This window comes from Antechinus flavipes, chromosome 1 (genome assembly GCF_016432865.1).
Source record: "Antechinus flavipes isolate AdamAnt ecotype Samford, QLD, Australia chromosome 1, AdamAnt_v2, whole genome shotgun sequence".
Lineage (NCBI taxonomy): Eukaryota > Metazoa > Chordata > Mammalia > Dasyuromorphia > Dasyuridae > Antechinus > Antechinus flavipes.
In genome coordinates this window covers 323,523,724-323,550,462 of record NC_067398.1, presented here as the reverse complement: position 1 = coordinate 323,550,462, position 26,739 = coordinate 323,523,724, and the positions used below count along the sequence as shown (strand labels likewise).

The following is a 26,739-nucleotide window of genomic DNA, read 5'->3' as shown; positions in this document are numbered from 1 at the left end:
AGGGTTAGACATTACAGCCTCTAAAGCCCTTTCCTGTTTTAAATCTATGATCCTATGATGCTGTAAATATTATTCTAAGGCCATAAAGCACTTTAGGGAACATTGATGAGTTTCATATTCCTGGGCACCATTAAAAAAAAAAAAACAATGGCATTTACAGATTCTTCACAGGCTACTGATAAGGTCACCATCTTACCGAAAAATTATATTTTCTAAATCAAAGGGATATTCAATAATTCCAGTTGTGGGCACTCGAACACGAAGAACATCTTGTTGTGTTGGCACAAATGATGGCATGGCAATCCGGTCAATATCACTCAGGTAACTGTAAGGTCAAATAATGGGAGTTGTAATGTATTTTCAAGGAACATCCTATTATCAAACAAGCTGTTTTCCTATTAAAACAGATTTATTCTTCTTTAAAGCATAACACTAAACAAGATGCATAATCTTTAGATTCTACCCTTCAAATGACTATCAGTTCAGGAAGAAGATGGGTAGATCCCACTTTTAAGGGAACCTGCAAATTATTCAGTTTATTCTTTCTGGATCCTAGGTAGATAAGTATGTAATCTTAGCAACCATTAAGTTAGTGGATTACTACCATATTTATCTGCATCGGCTTTTTTCCTCAAGGGGGTGGGATTAGGGTAGAAAGGTGAGCAGGTAGAATACTTACATATGCATACACACATATAAATATATATAGTTTTATATATATATATATATGTGTGTGTATATACACATATATGTATTCACACATGTATATGTGTATATAATATTTTAAGTTATATCTGTGTTTTTATGTATGTGTGCATGTATGTCTGTGAGTTTGTTTCTTTTGACATCGAGTCTTTCACTCTCCATCAGGAAGCGTGAAGCATGTTTAGTCATTAGTCTTTTGCAATCTTGATTGGCCATTATATTGATCAGAATTCCCAGTTTCTTCAAAGTTGTTTGAACTGACTATATTGTTGTTACTGTACAAAGTATTCTGGTTCTCTGTTCACTTCATCCTGCATCAGTTAATATAATTTCCTAAGTTTCTCTAAAATAATCCCATTTATTATTTTTATTTTTTGCAAGACAATTGGGATTAACTGACTTGCCCAGGGTCACACAGCTAGGAAATATTAAGTGTCTGAAGTGTCAGGTCCTTCTGACTCCAGGTGCCCTATCCACTACACCACCTAGCTGTACCACCATTTATTATTTCTTAAAGTATAATAACATTCCATCCATAATCATTTTCCAATTTATGGGTACCACCTGAAAGTCCCATTCTTTGCTATCTCAAAAAGAGCTATAAATATTTTGTTAATCCTTTGTTTTCTTAGGACTAATACTTCCCTTAACATATCCTCCATAGAAATCTTTTTTCTTCCCCTCCTATTCCCTATTGATTGAAATACATTTCTATATATCTCTGTGTGTGTGTGTGTGTGTGTGTGTGTGTGTGTGTGTGTGTGTGTGTTCTTTCCTAATTTGAACAGCCCAGATGAGAGTAAGATTCAAGTGCAGCTGCTTCTCCAGCCCTCTTCTGATTTATATAGATGTGTACTTGTACATGATTATGTGAGATGATTTTCCCCTTGTTTTTCCTTTCCCCTGTTCTCTCCTTGTCTTTTCATTCATTTCAAGATCATAAAGACATGAGAAAATCACTCCCAATTCTTCTAACTAAACTTCTTTATGTGCCCTGATGATGATGGAGTGTTTTTTTTTTTAATCAAAGCTTTTTATTTATAAAACATATCCATGGGTACATGGGTAATTTTTCAACATTGACCCTTTCAAAATCTTGGGTTCCAAATTTTCCCCTCCTTCCCTTCACCCCATTCCCTAGACGGCAGGTAGTCCAATACATATTAAATATGTTAAAATATATGTTAAATCCAATCAATATATGCATACTATCTTGCTGCACAAGAAAAATTGGATCAAGAAGGGAAAAAAAAACCCAAGAAAACAAAATGCAAGTAAACATCAACAGAAAAAGTGAGAATGCTATGTTATGGTCCACATTCAGTTCCCATAGTCCTGTCTCTGGGTGTAGATGGCTCTCTTTATCACTAAACATTTAGAACTGGTTTGAATCATCTCATTTTGTTAAAGAGAGCCACATCCATCAGAATTGATCATAGTATAGTCTTGTTGCCGTGTATAATGATCTCCTGGTTCTGTTCATTTCACTTGGCAGATGATGGAGTTTTGAAAGAAAATATAATATGATTTCCTCATATTTAAGCAGCTTATCCTAGTCTCCAATGATTGTTCAGTCCTATTTACCTTTTCATATTTCTTTTAACTCCTGAATTTTTCTTCTCCTGGACTCCTGGACTTTTCTTCAGATATATTTTTTTGGAAGTCCTCCATTTCATTAAAGATCCATTTACTTCTCTGTAGGATTATACTCAGTTTTGCTGGGTATATCCTTTGCCTTTTGGAATACTACGTTAAAAGCTTTTCTCTTTTTCACATTAATAGGTACTAAATCATATGTGATCTTGATTATAATTCCCTGGTACTTGAATTCTTTCTTTCTGGCTGCTTTCAGTATCTTTTCTTTGACTTTGAAATTTTGGATTTTATCATCTATATATAATGTTCCTGAAAGTTTAATTCTGTTTAATTCTATTTAATTCTATTTTCACTTTGTCCTGTTGTTCTAAAAAACATGGACAATTTTCCTGTTTTATGGGATTTTATATTTTATGAAACTCTTTGTTATATGTGTAACAGTAAAAAATATGGCTTTTCATTGAACATTTGCTTATTACCATCTAATTTTTTCATTAAGGATACCATCAACATTTTGTACATTATTCTCATAAATATTTTTTTAATTGAAAAAACAAGCATCTAGATGAGACATTATTGATTTAATTCCAATTCTCTTTTGGACATTAACCTTATATATGATATTTTTCCTTTTTTATCTTCTTCATCCTGAATTTATAAAATGACCTTTCAAGATTATGTCATTTTTCTTGTTTTATTCTCTATTTGCTTTTCTTGAATTTATCTTCTTAACTGCCATTTCAACATGTATAATATACTGAGTTAATGTCCAAATGTAGATGGTTACTTTACAATTTATGATGAAAATATTACAGAATTTATGTGGATTCTACTTTCCATTGTTTTGCTGACTTTGGGCCAGTTTCATTTTTGACCGTGTTTTTTGATATGTTGTGGCTTGGCTGAGTCTATGCAGTTTTCTTTATTCTTGTTTTTGCCTCCAGTGACTTTAAATTTCGGGTGTAATGTTGATCATCTTCTGCTATCTAAGGTCAAGGAAATGAAGAAATTCTTCAGGAATAGAGTTAGGAAATAGATAGGAATAGAGTTAGAGTTAGAAAAAAAAATTATAAAGTGCCCATATAAGAGCAACAAGGAAAATCCAATATGCTATTACCATTAAACACATTATAGTTTTTTCACAGTGAGACAATCATTTGAATTACTGACTTGGTGTCTTAACTCCAGACTTCAAAATAAAATTAATTTTCTATGTGGTAAAATTGGAGAAAATATTTCTTCCATCTAGAAAATCTCCTTTAACAAGATTAATGAAGAATCATGCTTTAAATCCTGGATATAGTAAAGGTTAGTATTTGAACTATGAGTCACTGCTATAAACCTGGGCTTTCTTTCTTTCTTCTTTATATAAAACACCCAGAAAGACACAAAATGGGATATGATGATGAAAAATGTTCTCATCTTGTATGGTTAATGAGAGTCCTCTTGCTACCCTCCAAATTTCTTCCCCATTTAATCTCTTTCAATGGAATGGTACCTGTACCAAAATCTTCCCATTGGAAATGTCGATTGTTTCAAAAATTTAGCCTGACACATTTTTAGCAGTTGAGAAAATGTTCATCAACTCTCAACTTGCCAGCATCCCAATAATGATTTGTCCATTGGTCCCCAGAATGATCAGAAAAAATATCATAGTTGCTTTTTAATTTTTAAAATATTACTTATTTTTAGCATTCCTTTAAAAAAATTAGCTTTAAATTTGTGCCCTATTTACAACTCTCTCCCACCAATTGATAAGGCAAGCAATATGATAGCCATTATATATGTTGCAAAGTGAAAAAAAAAATAAGAAAAATAAAGTGGAAAAGTGCTTCAATCTGAATTCAGAGAAGTTCAAAGAAGAAATAGATAGCACTTTTCATAATGAGTTCTTTGGAATGGTCAGAGATCACTGAATTGATTAGAGTAGTTAAGTCTTCCACAGCTGACCATCATTATAATATTGCTGGTACTTTGGACAGCATTCTCCTGGCACTGCTCACTTCCCTTTGTATCAATAGGAATAAAATTTCCCAGGGTTTTTTTTTTTTTAAACCATCATGTTAATCATTTAATATAATAATTTCCCATCACAACTATACATTAAGACCCATTCAGCCATTTTCCATCTGATGGAAATATCCTTGAATTTCCAATTCCTTGCCTCCACAAAAAGAGCTGATATGTGTGTAAACAGACATACATAGATACATATGTGTGTATGTACACATATATGTGCATATACACAAATACATATACTCTTTGACCCAGAAATACTACTACTAAATTTATACCCCAAAAAATCCAAAGAAAAAGGGAAAACACTTCTTTAGTCATTTGGGGATATAGATTTAGTAGCAATATTTCTGGGTCACAGAGTATTCACAGTTTTGTAGTCCTTTTAATATAGTTCCAAAATTCTTTAAACAATGATTGGACCAGGAGTAGCTAGGTGGTGCAGTGGATAGAGCACCAACTCTGAAGTCAGGAGGACCTGAGTTCAAATCTGACCTCAGATACTTGACACTTCCTGGCTGTGTGACCCTGGGCAAGTCACTTAACCCTAACTGCCTCAGGAAAAAAAAAAGGAAGAAAAGAAAAGAAAAATTGGTTAGACAAGTTCACAACTCCAATAATACATCAGTATCTCCATTTTGTTTCCATATGCCCTTCAACATTTATCATTTCCCTTTTCTCTCTTGTTAACCAATTTGATAGGTGTGATGTGGCATCTCAGAGTTCTTTTAATTTGTACTTCTCTAATCATAAGTGATTTAGAGCATCTTTTCATATGATTAAAGATAGTTTTTATTTGTTCATCTGAAAACTGCCTGTTCATATCCTTTGACTATTTTTCAGTTAGGGAATGGTTCTTTTTATAAATTTGGCTCAATTTTCAATATATTTGAGAAATGCAACCTTTGCCAAAGAAACTTGGTAAAAAAATTTTGTACAGTCCCCACATCTAGGCCAGTTTCCTGCTTTCCTTCTAGTTTTGGCTGAATTGATTTTGTTTGTGTAAAATCTTTTTTATTTCACATAATCAGAATTGTCCATTGTGACGATTGTGATCTTCTCTTTCTCATTTGGTCATAAACTCTTCTTTAGCTATAGATCTGAGAAACGATTTTTTTATCCTCCCCCAATTTGCATTTATCACTCTTTATATTTAAATCAAGTATCCATATTGATTTTATCTTGGCATCTAGTGTGAGGCATCTAGTCTTTTTATATAAATAAAGAGTTTTGTATTTGTGTTCATATATTTCCTGTGTGTATCTTGACAGGGAGACTCTCAGGTATTTTCTATTGTCTGGTTGTAGTTATTTTACATAAATTTTTCTTTTTATTTATTTCTGTTGAGTTTTGTGAGTAATATAGAAAAGTAGATAATTTATGTGGCTTTATCTTATATTCTGCAATATTACAAAAGTTATTATTTCAATTAGTTTTTAATTAATTCTCAAAATATGCCAACATTGGCAAAGAGTGATAGTTTTTTCTTATTGCCTATTCTTATTCCTTCAATTTCTTTTTCTTATCTTATTGTTAGTGTTAGAATTTATAGTACAATACTAAATAATATAGATAATAATTAATATCCTTGCTTCACCTTGTATCTTATTCAGAAGGTTCCACGTTTATTCCCATTATAGATAAGACTTGCTCTTGGTTTTAGATAAACATAACTTAAGATTTTGAGAAAAGTGGTATTTTTTCCTTATGCTTTCTAGTGTTTTTTAATAAGAGCACTACATTTTATCAGAAGCTTTTTCTGCCTTTATTGATATAATTATATTATTTTTGGTTTTTTTTTGTCATTGATATAGTCGATTATGCTATATTTTTCCTAATATTAAACCAGCACTGTAGTACTGATATAAATCCCATCTGGCCAAACTGTATGATATCTATGATATATTGCTGTAGTCTCATGTTAATATCTCATTTTAATTTTTGTTTCAATATTCATTAGGGAAATTGATCTATAATACTCTTTCTCTGTTTTTGTTCTCCCTGGATTAAGTATCAAAACCATTTGTGTCAAAGAAGAAATTTGATTGGAATTATTCTTTATATATTTTCTCCCAAATACTTTATAAAGTATTTGGATTATTTTTTATATTTTTGGTAGAATTTACTTGTAAACATATCTGATCTGGGGGATTTTTCTTAGGGAGATCATTTATGACTTTTTCAGGTTTTTTTTTTTTTTGACAGAGAATTAATTTAACTTTTCTGTTTTCTGTTTATTTGGGCAATTTATATTTTTGTAAATACTCATCCATTTAAGTTATATTATCAGTTTTATTAGCATATAATTGGGTAAAATAGTTCCTAATAATTAATTTCATTTCCATTGGTATCATAGTCACCCTTTTTGTTTTTTGGTAATGATAATTTAGTTTTTTAAACCAATTTCAACAATAATTTTATTAAATTTATTAATAATAAAATTTATTATTCAAAAATCGCCTCCTAGTTTTATTCCATTTTTGTCTTTATTTTCAGTTTTATTAATCTTTTCTTTGACTTTCAAGACATTTTGGTTTCTAAGTAGGGATTTTTAATTAGTTCCTTTTCTGATTTGTGTGTGTGTGTGTTTTTTTAAGTTACATGCTTAATTCATTGATTTTCTCTTTCTCCTTTTTATTTTTAGAAGAGTTTGGGATACTGTTTTGGCTATACCTCACAATTTTTGGCATGCTATTTTATTGCTGTTATTATCTTTAATGAAATTACTGAATATTTCTATGAATTGTTCTTTTACTCATTCATTCTGTAGGATTAGGCTATTTAGTTTTCAATTGATTTTTAATCTATGCTTCCAGTGCCCTTTGTTTGAATGCATTTATTGCTTTATGCTTTGAAAATTCACATTTAATATTACTATTTTTCTGAATTTGTTTGTGAAACATATTAATGTCCTAATATATGTATACATATATACACATGCACATATATATATATACATATATATGTTCAATTTTTGTGAAGGTACCATGTACATCTGAGAAAAAAAGTATATTCCTTTCTATTATCTTTCAGTTTTTTCCAGAGCTCTGTCATTTCTAATTTTTCTAAGATTCTTCTCATCTCCTTGACTTCTTTCTTATTACAAGTAGATTTATGTTGCTCTGAGAGAAAAAAGTTGAGGTCCCTACTAGTGAAATTTTATTCTTTATTTCCTCCTGTAATTAATTTAACATTTCCTTTAAGAATCTGGCTGCTGTACCATTTGATGCATATATATTTAATATTGATATTGCTTCATTGTTTATGGTACCTTTTAGCAAAATGTGGTTTCCCTCATTAGCTCTTTTAATTAGGTCTATTTTTGTTTTGCTTTTTCTGAGCTCATGATTGTCACCCCATTTTGTATTTCAATTGAAACAACCCCTTATTTTAACTCTGTGTAATCTGTTTCAAGTATGTTTCTTGTAAACAACACATTGTCAAATTCTGTTTTCTAATGCATTTTGCTCTCTTGCTTCTCTTTTACAGTTGAATTTATCCCATTCATCCTCACAGTTCTGATTGCTAATTGGGTATTTCTGTCCTTCCTATTATGTTGAGCCCTCTTTCTCTTTTTGTTATCCTCTTCAAGAGGTTGTTTTATTTTGTCTATTGCCTTCCTTAATTTACCTTCCCTTTTATTATCCCTTCCCCACGTTTTCTTAGTCTCTTCTACTTCTACTTCTGTATTGGGTAAGATAAGTAAGATATTCCACTGAATGTGTATTATAAATTCTTAGGTTCACATGTTGACTTCAAATTTCACCTCTCCCCCACCTTCATTTTTTTCTTTATTGTAAAAATTCTTTATTGACTTCTTTTATGTGAGAGAATCTTTTGCATTCTTTCTAATCCTTCCTTTTTTTCCCAATAATTCCTCTTTTTCAGCCTTCCATTTTTCTTTTGAGATCATCCCAACAAAACAGACTCTAAGTAGACTCCTTCTAATTTTCCCAATGATGATAAAGTTTCTGGTGTTTACATGTATCAACTTTCTATTTAAGAATTAAACAAATTAACTTTGTTAAGTCTTTTATACTTTCTCTTTCATATTTATCTTTTCTTACATCTTGTGTTTGAATGTCAAATTTTCTATTCAGCTCTGGTCAGGAATTCTTGAAAGTTCTCTCTTTCATTAAATGTTTATTTTCCACCCATAGAATTATATTCAGTTTTGATGGATAGGTTATTCCTGGTTGTAATACTGGCTTCTTTGTCTTCCAAAGTATTATATTCCAAGTTCTCTGTTTCTTATAATGGTAACTGCTAAATCTTTTATGTTTCTGATTGTGGCAACACAGTATTTGAATCATTTATTTTTGACTGCTTTAAGTATTTTCTCCTTGTTCTGGAAGCTCTGAAATTTGATTATGATATTCCTGGGAGTTTTCAATTTGGAATCCCTTTCAGGAAAAGACTGATAGATTCTTTCAATTTGTATTTTCTGGTTCTTAGTTCCTTATAATATGATATCTAAGTTTGTTTTACTGATTATGGCTTTTTGATAACTATTAGTTCCTTATACTTATCTCTCTTCAATCTATTTTCCAGGTCAATTCTTTTTTGATGAGGTATTTCACATATTTTTCTTTTAAAAAATTTTCTTTTGACTTAGTTTTATTGTTTCTTGATGTCTCATGGAATCATTAGCTTCCACTTGCACAATTTTAATTTTTAAGGAATTATTTTCTTCAGCAAGTTTTTGTGCCTTTTTTTCCATTTGGCCAATTTTGCTTTTTTTTTTTTTTTAAACTTATTTTGTTCATTATTTTTTTCTCCCTCTTTTATCAAGCTATTAGTTCCTTTAAAAATAATTTTCTTATACTGCTCTCATTTCTTTTCCTAGGTCAATACCTATCAGAGATAGGATTGTGTGTATTTCATTTCCAAGAATGAAAATTTTGAATAAAATATTCCTTTCTCTAGGTCAAAGCTGGCACTTTTTAGAGAATTACTTCCTATCAAGACTATTGAAGCCAGGAGGATCATAATGAATACTTGAATGCAATGCAATCACTTTATGCTACTAGTTTTAGGGTCATAATAATCACAATTTACAAATTAACCACAAGCTACGAGATCACTGCTTTATATAACAGCTGTTACTTTAGAAGAGCCCAACTAGTATATAAGTGTCATAACATATTTTTTACCTATTTGAAAAGACATTCTGCTTTCTTTTAGAAGAAAAAAGAGGAGGATTAAAAGGGAATGGAGGAGAAAAATTTGGAACTCAAAATATTGTAAAAATGAATGCTAAAATTTTTTTTGTAATAATTCTGGGGGAAAAGAAAATAAAAATACTATTACAAAGGAAAAAATAAAATGATTGCAATAGGAATATTGAGCATTATTATTAAAAATTCTTGGTCATAAAACTTAAGAAATTAGTTACTCATCATGTTAAGGAATTTCTTTTGAAGAAAATGTTATTAGTTAATGTGGGTTCTAAAAACTTTAAAATATTTTGATAACTAGTTCAATTTAGTTTCTTTTATAATTTTTTGTATTTTATTTTGTGCACATAAAAATAATATTCGCTAAAAGGGTCTAAAAGTTTCACCAGAATGCCAAAGGGGTCTAAGACATACAAAAAAAAAAAAGATTAAAAATTTCTATCTTAGAGAATTAAAAGACCAAGATAAGACTATCTTTCTGGTATGGTTTAAATCTCTACTCTTATCCAGTGGCAGAAGGTACTCTAAATTACTATAAATTTCCTTCCAACTTTAGGAATACATGCTTTGGACTTGCAACCTGAGTGATTCAAAGCACACTTACAGATTTTACTTAGCATTTTTGAAGTTCTTCCCCCTCTTGTTCATCCCCCCACCAAAAAAAACAAAAACAAAAACAAAAAAAACCCCAAAACCACACACACACACACACACACACACACACACACACACACACACACACACAAAACAACAACAACAACAAAAAAAAAAACTGGTTTCTCTGAGGAGGAAGTGGCTGTTTTGGGAAAGAAGGCTGGACTTCAGGAAATATTAATGTCATTGTATAGCGGAGAGATCATCCTGGAAAGATCAAAAGAAGAAGGTAGGGGTGGTGGTAAGTATTTCCTCTGTATGCTACCTGGGCAAAAAGAGAAAGTAAATGAGGACTATGAACAAAGCCTTCCATAGACACAGATATTTTGGTGATGGGGGACATTAATTATCTAGTCATCTTCCTGAGCTCTCTCACTTTTCCATAAGCAGAGCAGCCAATGTTTTCTTGGCATAATTTTCTTGACATCATAATAATTACATTCTTCAAAACATGGAGTAAACAACAAAGGGAACTGCTATTCAAACCTGATTCTTATTAAAAAGAAAGAACTGGTTTCAGAGATGGAACTGATCCATCTTAGACTATCTTAGAATTTATTATAAAGAAGAGAAAAAATCTGGCATGTACCCTGGATTTTATGAGACAGATTTCAAGAGAGTTCAGAAAAAAGCCACATGGACTAAAATTATACATGGGTGATCACTTTATGTGGAAAGATTCCAGAAACAAAATTATGGAGCTATAAAGAAAAATAAATGATGAGGAACAAAAGGATCAATTGTCTAAGAAGTTTGAGTGGGCGAGTAAAGAAAAATTACAATTTTTGGAGGGGCTATATAAATACAGATACACTAACATACAATTGGTGAAGCCATGAATTATTCCATCCACCCTGGAAAACTATTTAGAGCTATTCTTCCAAAGCGAAAACATTGACCCAGAGGTATCTCAATAACCCCATAACTTAAAGAGATTTAAAAAAATAAGATGGAAAGCACTTTTATGTGCAAAAATATTCATAGCAGCTCTTCTTGTAGTTGTAAAAACAACAACTGGAAATTAAAAGAATATCTATTGAGAAATGGCTATATATATGGTATTTTAACAAATATAGTATATTAATATAATGGAATATTAGGCAGCTAAGGGACATAGTGGATAGTGTTCTGGGTTTGGTGTCAAAAATACCTAAGTTCAAAGCCAACTTTAGATATTTCTTAGTTGTGTAACCCTTAGGCAAGTCACTTAAAACTACATCTACCTCAGTTTTCTCAAAAGTGGGGATAACAACATTGTTATAAGGATCAAATAAGGTGATTAAAAGCTTGTTCCTTTTCTGCTCCTCTTATTGAGAAATGATTTCAGAAAAAAAACTGAGAAGATTTCTGAGAACTGATGACAAATGAAGTGAGAACTAGAACAATGTATATGATTGTATATCATAAAAATCATACTATGAAGATAAACAACTTTAAAACACTTAAGAACTGATCAGTGCAATGATAAACCACAGTTCCAGAGGACAGAAAAAGATGCATTCTACTCACATCTTGTCAGAGAGATGTTTGACTAAAGATGTACAATGAGATAAACATTTTTGGACATGGACAAAGCAGGAGATACCTGTACTTGATTTTGTGTACAAGCACATATATACACATACGTGTATACATATACACATACATATATATGTATGTATATTTTCATGAAAAGGTTTTTTGGGGGTTGTTTTTCAATTGGGGAAGGGAAGGTTAAACAGAGAATTTGATACTTATCAACTGAAAAAAATTGAACTGAAAAAATAGACAATGAGCTGATCAACTTAGATTTTAGGAAGATATTTTCAAAAGATGAAAACAAGATTAGTCTCCATCTACTCTCCAAGGATACTTAATGGAGGATGAATACAAAAATATGACTTGATCATGTGAGAAAAATACCCAAAGCACTAATGTTCTCAATGGTCCAAGGTTGAGAAGGAATACTAAGGATGACAGAAAATAGTTTTAAAATTATTTAAGGGGAAAAAGAAGGATCTTAAAAGGTTGTTAACTGAGAAGAAACAGATGAAAACAGACAACAGAAGGTAGAACCATTCAACATCTTATTTTACTTCTATTGTCTCAGCTAAGGAAAAATATCTTTAATCTAGAAAGGCTAGAGCAAAGTATAACATTCTAATCAAAGTTGCTGATAAAAGAAGGGTGAGAGATAGTATATTGGGATGAGGGGGAAAAAACCCCAGAGTTCAAGCCTTTGCTTTGATGATGCTTACTATGTGATTTTATGCAAATCATTCAATTTCCCTGGGCCTCGATTTTCTTATTTGCAAAAGATGGGAGTCGAATGAAATGGCTTCTGAGGTTTCTTTCAACTTTTGATGATAGCTAGCATATTAAAAGGTAGAATTACAATCCAAAAAAGGTCTTGAAAGGCTAATAAAATGAAATATAAATTCTTACATTTAAATAAAAACAAATCAAAAGATAGAGGAATCCTTCATTGCTTGACAGCAGGTTAAAGATGTGAGGAATTTTTAGTTCATTATGTTTAAATGTGATATGATAGCCAACAAAGCTAATGCAATCTTAAAATTTCATTAAAAGGAACTCAGTAGGAAGGTGAGAGCTCTACTATGCTTTGTTGTGATTGGACCACATCTGGAGGTCTGGGTCCCATGCTTGTTGCCACAGTTTAGAAAGGAAATTGCTAAGTTGGGGAGCATCCAGAAGAGGGTGTTCATGAAACTGAGGGCCTTGAGATCATGCCATTCGAGACTCAGATGAAAGAAGACAAATAAAAGGGTTATGTTACATTTGTTTTTTGTTGTTATTTTTTTGTTAGTTCCAGAAGAATGATTAAACTCTAGCTGAGAATTGCAAAAGTGCAGAATTGACTTCATGTAAATTTTTTTCCTTAAATTAATTTTTTCTGGGCTACTCCATAAAATAGTTAAGAGTAGGGGTGGGAGGGTTTTCCTTACCGGAGGTCTTCATGACAAGTGTGGATGCTCACTAGCTAAGTGTATTTGTAGAGATGATTTTGGTTGAAGTATAGAATGGACGGGGTGCCATCGGAGACCCTAATGTCTCGTTTAGCATTCTGTTTCTTTCTCACTAGAGGGCACCACCAGACCGGCAAAGATAAATCCCAATTTCCCTCACACCTTGAAAAGAAAGCTTTCTCTTGTGAGGTTGTAGGTCCCTCTCTCTTATATAGGAACAAAAGAAAGGATGAACGATACCTTACCACGACATGGAAGACAGGGTAGCTGAGCTGTGACAGCGGGGGGGAGGGCCTTAAGTAGGGCCCTCTCCTAATTTGAGCCTGCCTGTAAACACTTTAGGATAGCCAAAATAGCCGAGTCCTCTGGGTTGGAGTTCCTTACATTGCCCTGACAGTTTGTAGAGTTTGATGACAGAGTTTGGGAAAGCAAAGTGACCAGGCTATCCCTCCTTATGGCATAACGGTGTAGTCCTGGAGAATAGGGTTCGGTGGGTGCTCCCCTGCGATGTGAATAGCCTTAAAGAAAGTCTTGCACATTCATTTATACTTTATGTTCCTTGGACAAAACCTTCTGAGTTACCCCCAGAAGTTAGTGGTCATAGGGCCTTAATAGAAGCAGAAATTTGAATATGAAGGATTTCTCATAAGTATCCCCAGAGTATTTAGTAGAATGGATGGCAGTAGATGTTACCTACCACTTAGGAGAGCAAGGTGGTCATCAACTTTGATAATGCTAAAATAATAACAAGGATTACCAAATTCCTCTTTTAAATGGATTTGAGCCTATTGAGCATAATTCAAGCAAAATACTTTAAGCCAATGATCAGCTAAAATCTATGAGAATTCTCAGAACTAAAAGAAATGGAAATTTGACAGTTGGTGGAGGGGGCAAAAAAGGAGGTTATAACTTACAGCACAGAACACTCGGGAGGGTGACTCCGGATAAATTCTTACACTGGGAAGCTTGAGACTACCAAGCTTCCTTGGGGCTTCCTCCTAAAGTAATTATTGCCTCCCACTGAGATGTTCAAGCTGAGACCAAGTGACCCTTTGTCCCAGACAGTGAGGAGTCAGACTCTATTATTCTAAAGGGAGGACCAACACTAGGTAAGAGGACACAGAAGGGAAAGTGGAAGGTTGACAAAAACAAACTTCCCTCTCTAATGGTCAGCCATCTTGTTCTAAAGTCCTAGTTGCAACAATCTTCTCTATGCTGAAAGTCATTTTCCCTACTAGGCTGCCAATGTCTGCTTTGGGAGCCTGGGAACCACTCTAGTTCACTGCATGTAAAAAAGTTTGATCATCCTTACTATTTAGCTGAATCCGAGAGTTGGTATTCTCTTCTCCGATCATAACACTCCTGGATTCCAGGGTCCTCCCATAGTTTTTTGATTGCTTCCACTTGTTTCCTGGGCAACATGGACACTTTGTCTACTTCTACTTCTCTAATCATCTGAGCATTTTCCTAATCAAAAGGGAAAAAAAATCATTAAAAGGGAGAAAATCAATGCAGACACGCTTTCACGTGACCTATAAATGTAGACGCATTTTTGTAGAGGAGTTATAGAGCAATATTATGCAGGGGAAAGGGTGTTTTGATTTAGAGTCAAAGGCCCTGTGTCCAAATTCCATTCTTCATCCCCAGTATTCCTTAGTTGTGTGATCCTGATTACATCACCATTCTGGAACTCAGTTTCCTCATCTGTAAAATGAAGAGGTAGACTAGGTAATTAATAAAAAGTTCCCTTCTAACTTCAAATGTTGAAGTCTATGAGAGCTCAGTTAGGTAGTGCTAAGTGATCCTTGGGTAAGGATTGTCTACATGCCTGTGATGTGTATGGGATGACTAGATAATTATTGTGATGTATCACTAGAAGATCAAGAAGACTATTGTCTGGCTCTTTTTTTAAAAAAATTTTAATTTTTGTCTGGCTCTTTTAAAGGAAAACAACATAGTGTGAATAGTAAGTAGAAGAAAGAAGGAGAAAAGATGTTCATTTCTATAGAAAACCTGGAACATACTAATAACACTAGCTGGCATTTATACGTGAGCTTAAGGTTTATAAAGCACCTCACATATATTATTTCACTTGATTCTCACAGTCACAACCTGAGGGAAAAATATTACTTCCCTAATTTTTGAGAAGTTAAGTGACTTGTGCACAGTCTGTGCTATAGCTAATCTGACCTAATTCCCTGTGTCCCACATTTCAGCTCCTGCTCCCATCACTTTGCATGGCTTATTTCCCAGCCTCAGAATGATCTTCCTCTCTCTCCTCCCCAAATTCCCTAGTTCCCTTCAAGACTCACTTGAACTAACTGTTCTTTTAAGGAGCTTTTCTTGATTCCCTCAGTCCTTAGTTGCCGTAAACTCCCATCATTTTCTATTTTGTACATATCTTATGTCTATTTATTCCTAGTAGGCATGCAAGCTTCTTGAGACTGAAAGCTGTCTCACGAACATTCAGTCCTGTGCCTGGCACACAGTAATCACTTGATCAATTTTTGTCAACTGATTGGCTGGGGATAAGCAATTGTTAAAGAGCCCAATGGGCACCTGAATCTAGTCTCTTCTATGCCTATTGGTGTGGATGCTTTTTACCCAGAAGGTTCTGCAGGACCTCTCTGACTTTGCTAGGAATAGAAGGGGAGATCAGAAGAGAGATCCTGGGGTTAACAAAACCAAGGAAACACTATCCATAGCATGAATGGAAGTCGGCTGCCACGTGGAAGAGAGTACATTCATATCTTAGAGAGGCAGGCAGGATCTGAGCCAGAAATAGGCTATTCAGACCTAGTGATCTCTCCTAAGTAGGGCAGAGAGGGCTGTGTTTCTACAACCGAGCTGCATTTATAGAACTTAGTCTCTTTTCAAAGCTAATAAAGTAGTTTTGGTCACATTACAGAAAACTGCATAAGAAGAATGTGCAGCTGTTGGAAACTTATTAGAAGAAAGCTCCAGGGCAGCTAGGTGATGCAGTGGATAGAGCATGGGCCCTGGAATTAGGAGGTCCTGAGTTCAAATGCAGCCTCAGATACTCTCTATGTGACCTTGGTCAAATCCCTTAATCCAGTTTGCCTCAGTTTCCTTATCTGTAAGAGAAGGATGTGACAAACCACTCTAGTATCTTTGCCAAAAAAAACCCAAAAAGAGTCACATTGAGTCAGATTCAACTGAAAATGACTCAGCATCTCATAAATGAAAGCAAGTGGGGATATTTTTATGTATCATGCTGCAGTTGGGTGCATTTTTTTTGAGAGAATGGAAAAAGGTAGGAGTGAGAGGACTACTTACACTTTTGTGTTTGCATTTTACAGAGGGCAGATATTAATGTACTTCTATATGAACAGAAGGGCAGCTAAGTGGTGCCATAGTGTCGAGTGCAGGGCCTGGGGTCAGGAAAACTCATCTTCATGAATTCAAACCCAGCCTCAGACACTTATTAGCCATATGACCCTCAGAAAGTCACCCAACCCTGTCTGCCTCAGTTTCCACATCTGTTAAATAAGCTGGAGAAGGAAATGGCAAACCCCTCCAGTATTTTTGCCAGAAAAATTCCAAATGGGGTCACGAGTTTGGAAATAACTGAACAACAACTGTGAACAAAAGGAGTAAAATGTTTTGATGTTATTTCACTATTAAAGGTTTTCTCCTTTAAGAGCTAGGTCACCAATACAAGGAGAACTCAAATTATAAAAGTTTGTCTTTTATGGTGACAGTGAGGGGAGAGGAAAGGAAAAGTTAAAACAGGTGACCTGGAAACAAATTTGGTATATACTAACTTGACTCTTGTCCAGGGCCTTCATATGGGGTTCTGAGGTCAGCAAAGACTAATATTCACCACTCCTTAATGAATTTAGTGACTTTGCAGTTATTTTCTTATGTATAGCCAGAAGCCAGATTTTTAACATTTGACGATACCGTATTATACTTTAAGTCTTAAATATAACATATCAAAGATACCATAACAAATGGGCTCTGAGCAACTAGTGGTATCCTGGATCTACCAATGCTGGAAGATCTGAGTCTAAATCTGATCTCAAACACATCTCAGCTGTGTCACATTGGGCAGGTCCTCTCTGTTTGACTCAATTTCATCAACAACTCATTATCATGAGAATGATAATTGTGCCTACCTCACAAGATTGTTGTGAAGATAAAATGACATAATATTTGTAAAGCATTAGCATAGGACCAGACACACAGTAGGTGCTATATACTTGGTGGATATGATGATTATTATTAGCAAATGCTTAAGACGTTTAATTTTACAAGCTTGATTTAGAAGGCATCTCAAAGAAACAAGGATGATCTTCAACATAAAATTTTAGGACTAAAGAAGACTTTAAGAACTCATCTCAATTCAATAAATCACTTAATCTATTCTTTTAAAAAGATGAAGGTTTTAAAACCTCTCCACTATTTTGTGGTTCTCCATTCTTTTGTCTCTTTCTCCCAGGTAAAAATGTTTCAATGCTTTCCTAATTTCATTCATTCAGTATTCATTCAACAACCATGTCTAAATCATTTACTATTGACAAGATTTTTGCATGTTGTGTAGGGAAATGAAGATGAATAAAATACAGATCCTATCACCAAAGAAATTAGTCTAGTAGGAAATAGAAGAAATGATTCCTGTAGAAAACACGACAAGGATTTAGCACAGGCATATATAAACAAAAACAATGAGAGATCATAGTAGGAAGAAATCTCTTACAGTTTATGGAATAGAGATAGGAGACATGAAAATCAGGAAGAATTTCTTAGAGAAAATGGCTAATTCACAGGAAAGCCCAAAATATTGCAAGTGGTGAGGTAGAGCTGGGTTGATGGGCAGCCCAATTTGGTTGTAATGGAGGCAATATGAAAAGGAGTATTGTGAACTAAGGCTGGAAAGGTAAGTTCTTTAAAAAGTGTAGTTTTATTAGTTCTCTCTCTTCTGGCGACTTATCATGTTATACTTTAATTTTTCTAACTCTCTTCCTACGTGGGGATGGGAGTAGAAGGAAAAGTTGTAATTACCTAAAGTTTTAATTTAAAAAATCACAAGAAACCAAACAGTTAGGGAGCACAAGAGGTTCTGATGCTAGATCAGTCTTTTGAATTCTGAGCTAATATTTGGCTTCTCTTTCATTTTTCTAAAATCACTATTCTTTGTCCTGGTTTATTTAGATGAAGACTGAAAGCAGATGTATTGAAACTGTGTTACCAGTCAGAAATAGCCATGGCTCTATTGGATGGGGCCACTTTGATTATGATTTATGCTTTTTGCTTTATCAGACAGACAATCACCCATAGAGGTGGGGAAGGGAGGGAGGGAAGGAGAAAGGGGGGAGAAGAGAGAGAGAGAGAGAGAGAGAGAGACAGAGAGAGACAGAGAGAGAGAGAGAAGGAGGAGAAAAGGGAAGAAAGGGGGAGGGAAGAAAGGAGAGAGAGAGAGAAAGGGAGAAAGACAAGGAGAGGGAGAGGAAGAGGGAGGAAGAGGACAGAAACAGAGAGAAAGAGGAAGAGAGAGAAGGATGGAGGGTAGAAGGAAGAGAGGGAGGAAGGGAAAACGTTTCTATGCATGGTTGCCTGGCTCACATTTCCTTTCAAGTGCCATATGACTACTTAACAATACTTGGCTTTTCTCACTGGGCCACAAGGCAAGTTGGCTAAACAAACCACAATCCACTAGATGGAGCCAGGTATCAAATTAATAGCTCAGACCTTTGTTTAGCAAATTAATTTGACCATAGAATATTTTGGGGCTTATTATCTCTTAATAAGAACCATCGTTTTGGAGGGTATTTTGGAGGGTGGGGGCAGAAATCTGGGAAACACTAGGATGATGGAAGGGTTTGAGGAACTATGTGGGAAATAATACTTGCATTTTTGTTTTGTACTTATTTTCACACTTAATAGTGTTTAAAATTTTTTAAAGCTTTTTATTTTCAAAACATGCATAGTTTTCAACATTCACCCTTGTAAAACCTTGTGTTCCAAATTTGTTTTGCCCTCCTTTCCCCCACCCCTTTCAATAGAAGGCAAATAATCCAATATATGTTAAACATGTGCAGTTCTTTTATACATATTTCTACATTTATCATGTTGCACAAGAAAAATCAGACTAAAAAGGAAAAAAAGGTGAAAATATTATGTTGTTATCCAAATTCAGTCTCCATAATTCTCTCTCTAGATGCAGATGGCTTTCTCCATCACAAGTCTATTAGAATTGAATTAAATCATCTCATTATTGAAAAGAGCCACCTCCATCAGAGTTGATCATCATATAATCTTGTTATTGCTGTGTACCATGTTCTTTTGGTTCTATTTACTTTATTTAGCATTAGTTTATCACATTTAATATTACAAGGAGAAAGTATCTCTAGCAAAGGAATGTCATGGATCCTCTCATTGCACCTAACATAAGTTTTGGGGAAATAAGAACTTTCTTCTAGCAAGGATTAAATAGTATTGAATAAGAGAAGTTCTTTCACACCTGCCAATAGTATTTTATACAGAATTGGAGAGTAAAAAATGTTTTAGCATTTTAAAAATTATTTTTCTACAATCATTTTTCAATTGTGTCTGATTCAGTGATCCCATTTGGGGTTTTCTTGGCAAAGATATTGGAGTGGTTTGTCATTTCCTTCTACGGCTCATTTTACAGAGGAGGAAACTGAGGCATGCTGAGTTAAGTGACCCAATCAAGAGTCAAACAGTTAGTTAAGTATCTGAGACCATATTAGAACTCAAAAAGATGAGTCTCTCTGACTCCAGAACCAGTGTTCTATCCACTACAACATCCAAGCTGCCAAAAAATTTATTTTAAGGTAAGTAAAATTCACACGATTTGTGAGAATCATTTATCACTAACCCCTAACAACAGCCAAGGTTTCATCTTCTGATAGATTAAATCAGATAAATGATGGTAGTCAAGATACATGAAGAAACAAAGACTGAAAAATCAAAATTGGAATCATTGTCGTCCAATTTTCAAGGTGATAGATTCCCTTATCTAGGAATTATTAGGAAAATAGGTTGAAATACTCACATCTTCTCACCTTTTCTCTCCCCTTCCTCAACTTCTGTAATCTTCTCTCATTGGAATATATGTTCCTGAAGACCCAGACTCCTTTTTTTTTGTTTGTTTATAGTTCTATTCCCAGCACTTAGAACAATAGCTAGAATTTAGCAACTTATAAATGCTTTATTTATTATGTAAGTATTCTGGAGATTGAATTTTTTAAATGAAAATAACTGAGAAATTAAACTCCAATTACATCTGACTTTACATGAACTAATAATTACTAATGTTTGTCTTTTATACTTTTCTGACTTAGAATGTCTTAGAAAGAAAAAATATAGTTTACCTAGAAAGAACCATGAGCTCAAATTTCCGAAGTCCTGGGCCCAGTTCTCAATGGGACCACTCACTTTCTATGCTAGGTTATTTGGCTCAATCTCCCCTTCCACAAAAGGCAATATTTAAAGTGTTTTCTAAGACTTCTTTATAGTCTTAGCATTCTCTAAATTAAAAAAAAAAAATCTATTCACAATTTGACCTGGAAAATGTAAATGAGAATGATTTTTGAAGAATGAAAATCATTGTAAAATTTCCTTGGGTTTCTTTATTATCACATTATAAAACATCACATTTCTTTTTACTTCAAATGACTACAATTAATTTCAAGAATCAAACATGAGACAATAATATGGAGCTCAGAATTAATGCCAAAATACCTTTTATAGTTCAATCTTTGAGTAGAAACTTTACACACAAGAAAATTATTTTTATGCTGGCCATTAATGCATGACCTTACTGCATTTATTTTTATAAAATCTGTATAATTCTGATGAGATTTATGTTAGATACATTCTGATTTTATTTGGCAGTATATTTTTAGACTTTTGAAAGACTCTCCCTTAAGTATTTGTGTCTGCAGGATTGCCCCTCCTATCTACTTAAAACAGTCTCTTCCCAATCTGGGGGAACAAGGAAAGGCCTCCAGCAGAAAGTGAGACTTGAGTTTAATCTTGAAGCAAGCTATGAAAACCAAGAGGCAAGGGGTGAGGGACAAGGGTGGGCAGAACATTTGAGGCAAAGCAAACAACCAGAGCAAAGGCAAGAAGAGAGATTGGAATGCCAATTGTGAAGTACCAGAGGGCCAGTTTAACTGGATTGTAAAGTGTGGATTGTGCCAAACAGAAGAGGTGATATTTGATCCTGGAGCTAAAAAGGAGCCACTGAAGCTCATTTTTGGGGTGGGGGAGAAGGTCAAACCTATGCCTCAGAAAAATCACTTTACCTGCTGCATGGAAAATGGATTAGAATAGGAAAAATGTGAGGGTGGGAGACATAGTATTTGAACTAACTCAGATTTGTTGCGAAGAAAGCACTTTGAAAACCATAAAATGCTATGGTGATTGTCTAACTCAGTCAATACTTTATTTAGTAAACTGTAATATAAATATTATATTATAAAATTAAGGTAAATACCAACTTCTACAATAGAGATTTGAATTTTAAAAAGGCCTCTTCTCATTCTTTCCCCAACAAATTGCTACAGAATCAAACATCTCAAAATCACATAATAAAGAAAATACTATTAGCCTTTAAAAACAATATAATTCATTCCAACAAATATTTATTACTATATAAATTATAAGATTTATAATATAATAATTTATAATATATTATGTTTCCTATGTGCAAAGTTCTATGATAAGGATAGCATAAAAAAATTCCATCATTATTTCCATCCCAAATCTAACTTGTGTGGATACATGTTTACAAATAAAAGCATATCACTTCTCCAAACATGGTTAATATTGTTGAAAAACCTATGTTCCTTTTTAAAAACTTAAAATCTTTAATAAGAAAATAAATTCCATTTGAGCTGATTTTCCCAACTTTTTACACTTTTAATAAAAAGTCTATTGAATCCTAAGTAAGTCTAATGAGCAGAGAGAAAGACCAGGGCTAATTTGAGATTCTGTGCAATCCACTAGTTGCAAATTATGAATACTTATTATATAATAACAGATGGAGAAAGCCTACAAATTATTAAAATTTTCCCCTTTCCAAAGTAATAGGATTCTTTTATTTCTTTTGCTATAATTACTTCCTTAAGCAAGACATTAATTTAATAGGTGCTAGTTTCACAAGGGTTTAAAGTCACTCTCTTTGATTCATAAACCTGGAGTGTCAAGTAGCTAAAACCAAAATAAAGGAATTTGACAGGAAAACATATTACATATGTGTGACATATGAACATGCACATGCAACATCTATGCTGGTTGATTGGTTGGCTGTTGCCCTTCACTCTTGAAGAGGACCAAAATGATATCACTATGTTAGAATGTTAAGGCAGTCCAATTAGGGCTGATCACACTAATAAGAGCTTGAAATGCTTTGCCAGAAGTCGGTCACAAATAATCCATATGAACATTTGGTGTGGCTTCTCTAATTTTATGCATTTCACGTTTCCTTTGAGCTAATTCGATTCTGCTTTGCTCATAGAGCACAGAACCTTCCCTGAAGAGGGCACAACATGCTGGGAGGTCCTGTGCCTGTGTCTCTCTCCCATGTCATTCTAAAGTTCTTGAGAGACCTCGAGAGTGTCCTTGTACCATTTTTTTCTGAACACCTTGTGAGCACTTGCATGGATGTAATCAAAAATCAAAGAGGCTAGATCTCCTGTAAAGAATCAGGTCCTAATCTTGGATTACAGATACAGCATTATTCTGGTGCTATATTTACTTTGAGGAGAAGCTAGGAAAAGGAGAGATGAATGAATAGTCTCTTCAATTTTTAACAGAAGAACAATGTAGCACCCAAAAAATGTTTTCTTTCTTTCTCCCCTTGCAAAACAGGTTTTTGTGTTGGAGCAAATGCAAATTGGAGGAAATGCTGGGATCCAAGAGTCAATCTAATAAGGCAAGCTTCCTATAGTTGTGCAAAGCTGAGCTAAAGAACAAACATTAAGAAATTAAGTTCTTGTAATGATCATTTGAACCAGATCCTTATCTCTGGGTTTTTTTTTTTTTTTCTTCTTTTCTTTAAACAATCCAGGACTCCAACTTTTGTGTTGGAAACTCCCTATCCTGCTGTGGTGAAATTCAGACTTCCTTTAGAGTTAGGCATTGAGAAATGGTTTTTAAAAAGTCAGTATAATGTGATAAGGGAAACTAGAAAAATGCACAGGACTGATATAGAATTGATGTTCCACCCTGCCTCCTCATTTTTAGCTTGATCCTACCAGGCACAAGTAAAGAACAGAGCTCCAGTGCTCCAAAATTTTACTTTCTGGGAGATTTGATATATTATCAGAGCAAAATCATTGACCTTCTCTGAATCCCCAATTCCCACACTCTTCATCAAGGCAAAGCGATATCTGGTTACTTCAAAAACGGAATGCAAGAGCACATGTATAGGCGCCTGTCAAAGACCAGTTTCATCTAGTTCACATTTTTGTGGAGGCTTGGCTAGATCTGAATCCCCCAAAGTGGAGGGAACTTTCTTCCTTCCTTCTATATGGAGAGTATGTTGCATAGAAAACACTTTTCCCTCTCACCCCGTTCCCTCCCCACTTATTACTTGGACCCAGAACTTAAACTAGAACTCAAGCTTTTATGAAAAGCCTGGAAATATAAGCACCACAACATATGACAATTGTTTCTGGATGAATTTCATTCTGAAAATGAGAATCTTTATAAACTGGACCTGCTGTTGGGGTCTCAGCTTCATTCTAATTTATAGTTTTTCCCTTTCCCTCCTTTCTGTGCCCCTTCAGGCCTTCCTTCTCATTTGACATAGTAGATAAGGGACCTGGTGTCAGGAAAACTTTACTTAGTTCACATCCTGCCCCAGACACTAACTTAGCTGTGTGACCTTAAGCAGCCTCAATCTGCTCTTCTGTAGAATGGGAAGAATTGAACTTACCTCACAGTATTATTGTGATGATCAGATAAAATAATGTGTGAATTGCTTCATAAACTTAAAGTTTATTTAAATGGTAGTTGTTGTTATGGTGAAGTTAACATATCAAAATGATAATGATAACTTAGTATTACTATTACATCTCCAAAGGTATCTAAAAAGTAGATTCCCTAAAGATCAATGATAAATCAGAAGTGGAAATTTTGTAGATTTTCAGCTGCCAGTGTTAATTAAGTGGGGTCCACATTTTGAATCAAGTGGATTTTTCTAATATCCATCAAATCATAATAATAGGCTACTGCATACTCTGCCTGTAGGTGAGGCTGACCCTGTTGATATTCTTCCAAATATCAGAGCCTCTTAGGGCAGTATAAATCCCTTTCTCTATTTCTCATTTAGTTATGTAGTCTGAAAAAGAGAAGAAGGGTAGAGCAAAAATGGCCATTTCGAGTTCTACTATCTCCTAACCTCTTTGTGGAAGAAGTGAAAGAGGATGGGGGAGGAGGATGCTTTTATCATGGTGGGAACAGGAGTGCCAGGCTCATCACAAGACAAGTAGAGTACTCACAAGGGATCACTTGTGGGAAGTAGGGCATGAGGACACAGATACCCTCAGGATTTATAGGCAGTTATCCACATCTAAAGTACCCTGCATCTTTTGGATGTCAGGAGCCAGAGTGGAAAAAAGCCCCAGATCATGAGTTAGGGCACTTGGATTTCTAACCCCACCTTTGTTTAAACACTTCACCTACCTCTCAATTTCCTCGTTCTTCAAAATAAGAAGGGTTGAGGGTTTGGATTAAAATATAACTAAGGTTTATTCTTGCTTTGGCATTCTCTTTCTAATCATGGATGGATAAAAAAAAAGACTTCCAATACATGTGTCTTCAGACACAGTTTTCATAGGGTTGACTATAAAAATCTGTACTACTTTAACTATGATACTGCTCTTAATACAAAGGAAGAAGGGAGAAGAAGGAAAATGTACTCACATTCCTCAAAGCCCCTCCATCTACTCCATCTGGAAGGCCTCAAAAGTAAATATCACATTTTAAGGGCAGGAAACAGTAATAGTGGCCAGTTCAAAATTTAATTTAAACAGAGTCAATATCTGTCAGTTAACATTGGAGAACAATGAGCAGCATTAATACAAGGAGAGGCAAATGCAATAGAAGTCGAGGGATGATGTTCCACAGACAATGCCTCCATTCGCTCAGCAGGGAAGAGGGCCTTTACTGCATCTCCCCCCTCCCCATTTCTCCTCACCCAGATCTATGTTCTTGTGTGTCATGGTCAAGACAGCTCAACAAAAAATCACGCCTGCTGTCCATTGAGGATTTAGTGAGACAAGTAATATTTAGATACAGTGGCAGCAAAGTAAGTATTTGAAAATATAATCCTACAAAATCGGGCCTGATTTCTCAAATTATAATCCAAAGTGCATCATCAGTAATTAATTTGTAATAAGAATGCCTTGAATTTGATGCAAAGACCAAAATAGGAGTAAGTAAGAGATTTTCCTTGAGAAAACATGGGAATAAGATTATATAGGGTTAGTTAGTTTTGTTTGTACAAAACCTTTTTAACTTAACATAATCAAAATTATCTATTTTATGATCAGTAATGATCTCTAGTTCTTCTTTGGTCACAAATTCCTTCCTTTCCCACAAATCTGAGAGGTAAACTATCCTGTTCTTCTAATTTGTTTATAATACTATTCTTTAAGTCTAGCTCATGAAGAGTTGCTTTTCTTTAGCACCACTCACTGTTATCTATTGGGATTTTATTCATCCTCATCCATCCATCCTTCTCCTCATGCTGCTTCCTCATCCCATGAATTCTGTCACCCGGTGAAGTGTGCTTGGAAGGGATGACATTGCATCAGCTATAACATTATGGAAGCATGGTGGACTAGGTCTGTGTTATGGAACCATATTGAAAAAGTTTCAAAGGGAGGATTGGGAGACATGCTAAATAATATCTTTTGAGAGATGTGTTTGGGAGAAAGATGGAACATAACCCAACACGATAGAGGTTAACAACTGAGGTTAGCTGATGGGGAGGGGAAGGGAGTGGAAATTCCAGAATAGGAGGCTGAAGCATAGATATTCAAATTTTTACATATATTTACTTACTCCTATAAGATTCCCAGGCAAATGGCAAGTAGTCAGAAAATTATTGTTTTTGGTCCTTCGTTTTCAAAGTGGACCAATACCATAATATCTTGGCTTGCACATGAATCGTGTATAAATGAAGCAGAGCTACACAAAGTCATCAGCTTCATTTTTTCCTCCCGTGTCACTGAAATCCACTGGCAAGAGAGAGGTCAAAATGCCCCAGTTAGAGAATAGAGGGAACAGAAAGGATTAGCAGGTTGATACTGTTTGGAAATTAAGAATGTTAAAGATACAAATATCCTCTCTGAAAGAAGTTGCAAGCAAGAATATGGACTCTAGATACCAATCTTTGACGTGACAATGTGTTTTATAAGATTTTCAACAAGATGTGAATAAGATAGCAATAGTTAAAAGTTTCTGCTTAAAGTAGGATAAGGAAAATAAGAATAGAGAGATGTCAATAGAAAATGTCAATAGAGAGATGATATAGAAACGTGTAATTAGGAATGTATCAAAGCAGTCCCTAAATAATATGATTCAATCATTTTTCAGTTGTGTCTAATTCTTAGTGATGCCATTTG

At 34.3% G+C, this 26,739-nt stretch overlaps 1 protein-coding gene across 1 annotated transcript in view; it reads right to left on the bottom strand.

Moving 5' to 3' along the window:
* GNA14 (G protein subunit alpha 14) overlaps positions 1-26,739 on the bottom strand; it is a 249,645-nt gene that overhangs the window by 14,472 nt on the left and 208,434 nt on the right. Inside the window, exons 3-4 of the mRNA XM_051966636.1 lie at positions 14,427-14,581; positions 197-325 (exon numbers count right to left, since the gene is read on the bottom strand). Of these exons, the coding sequence (XP_051822596.1) occupies positions 197-325; positions 14,427-14,581 (284 nt within the window). The remainder of the gene's footprint in view (positions 1-196; positions 326-14,426; positions 14,582-26,739) is intronic.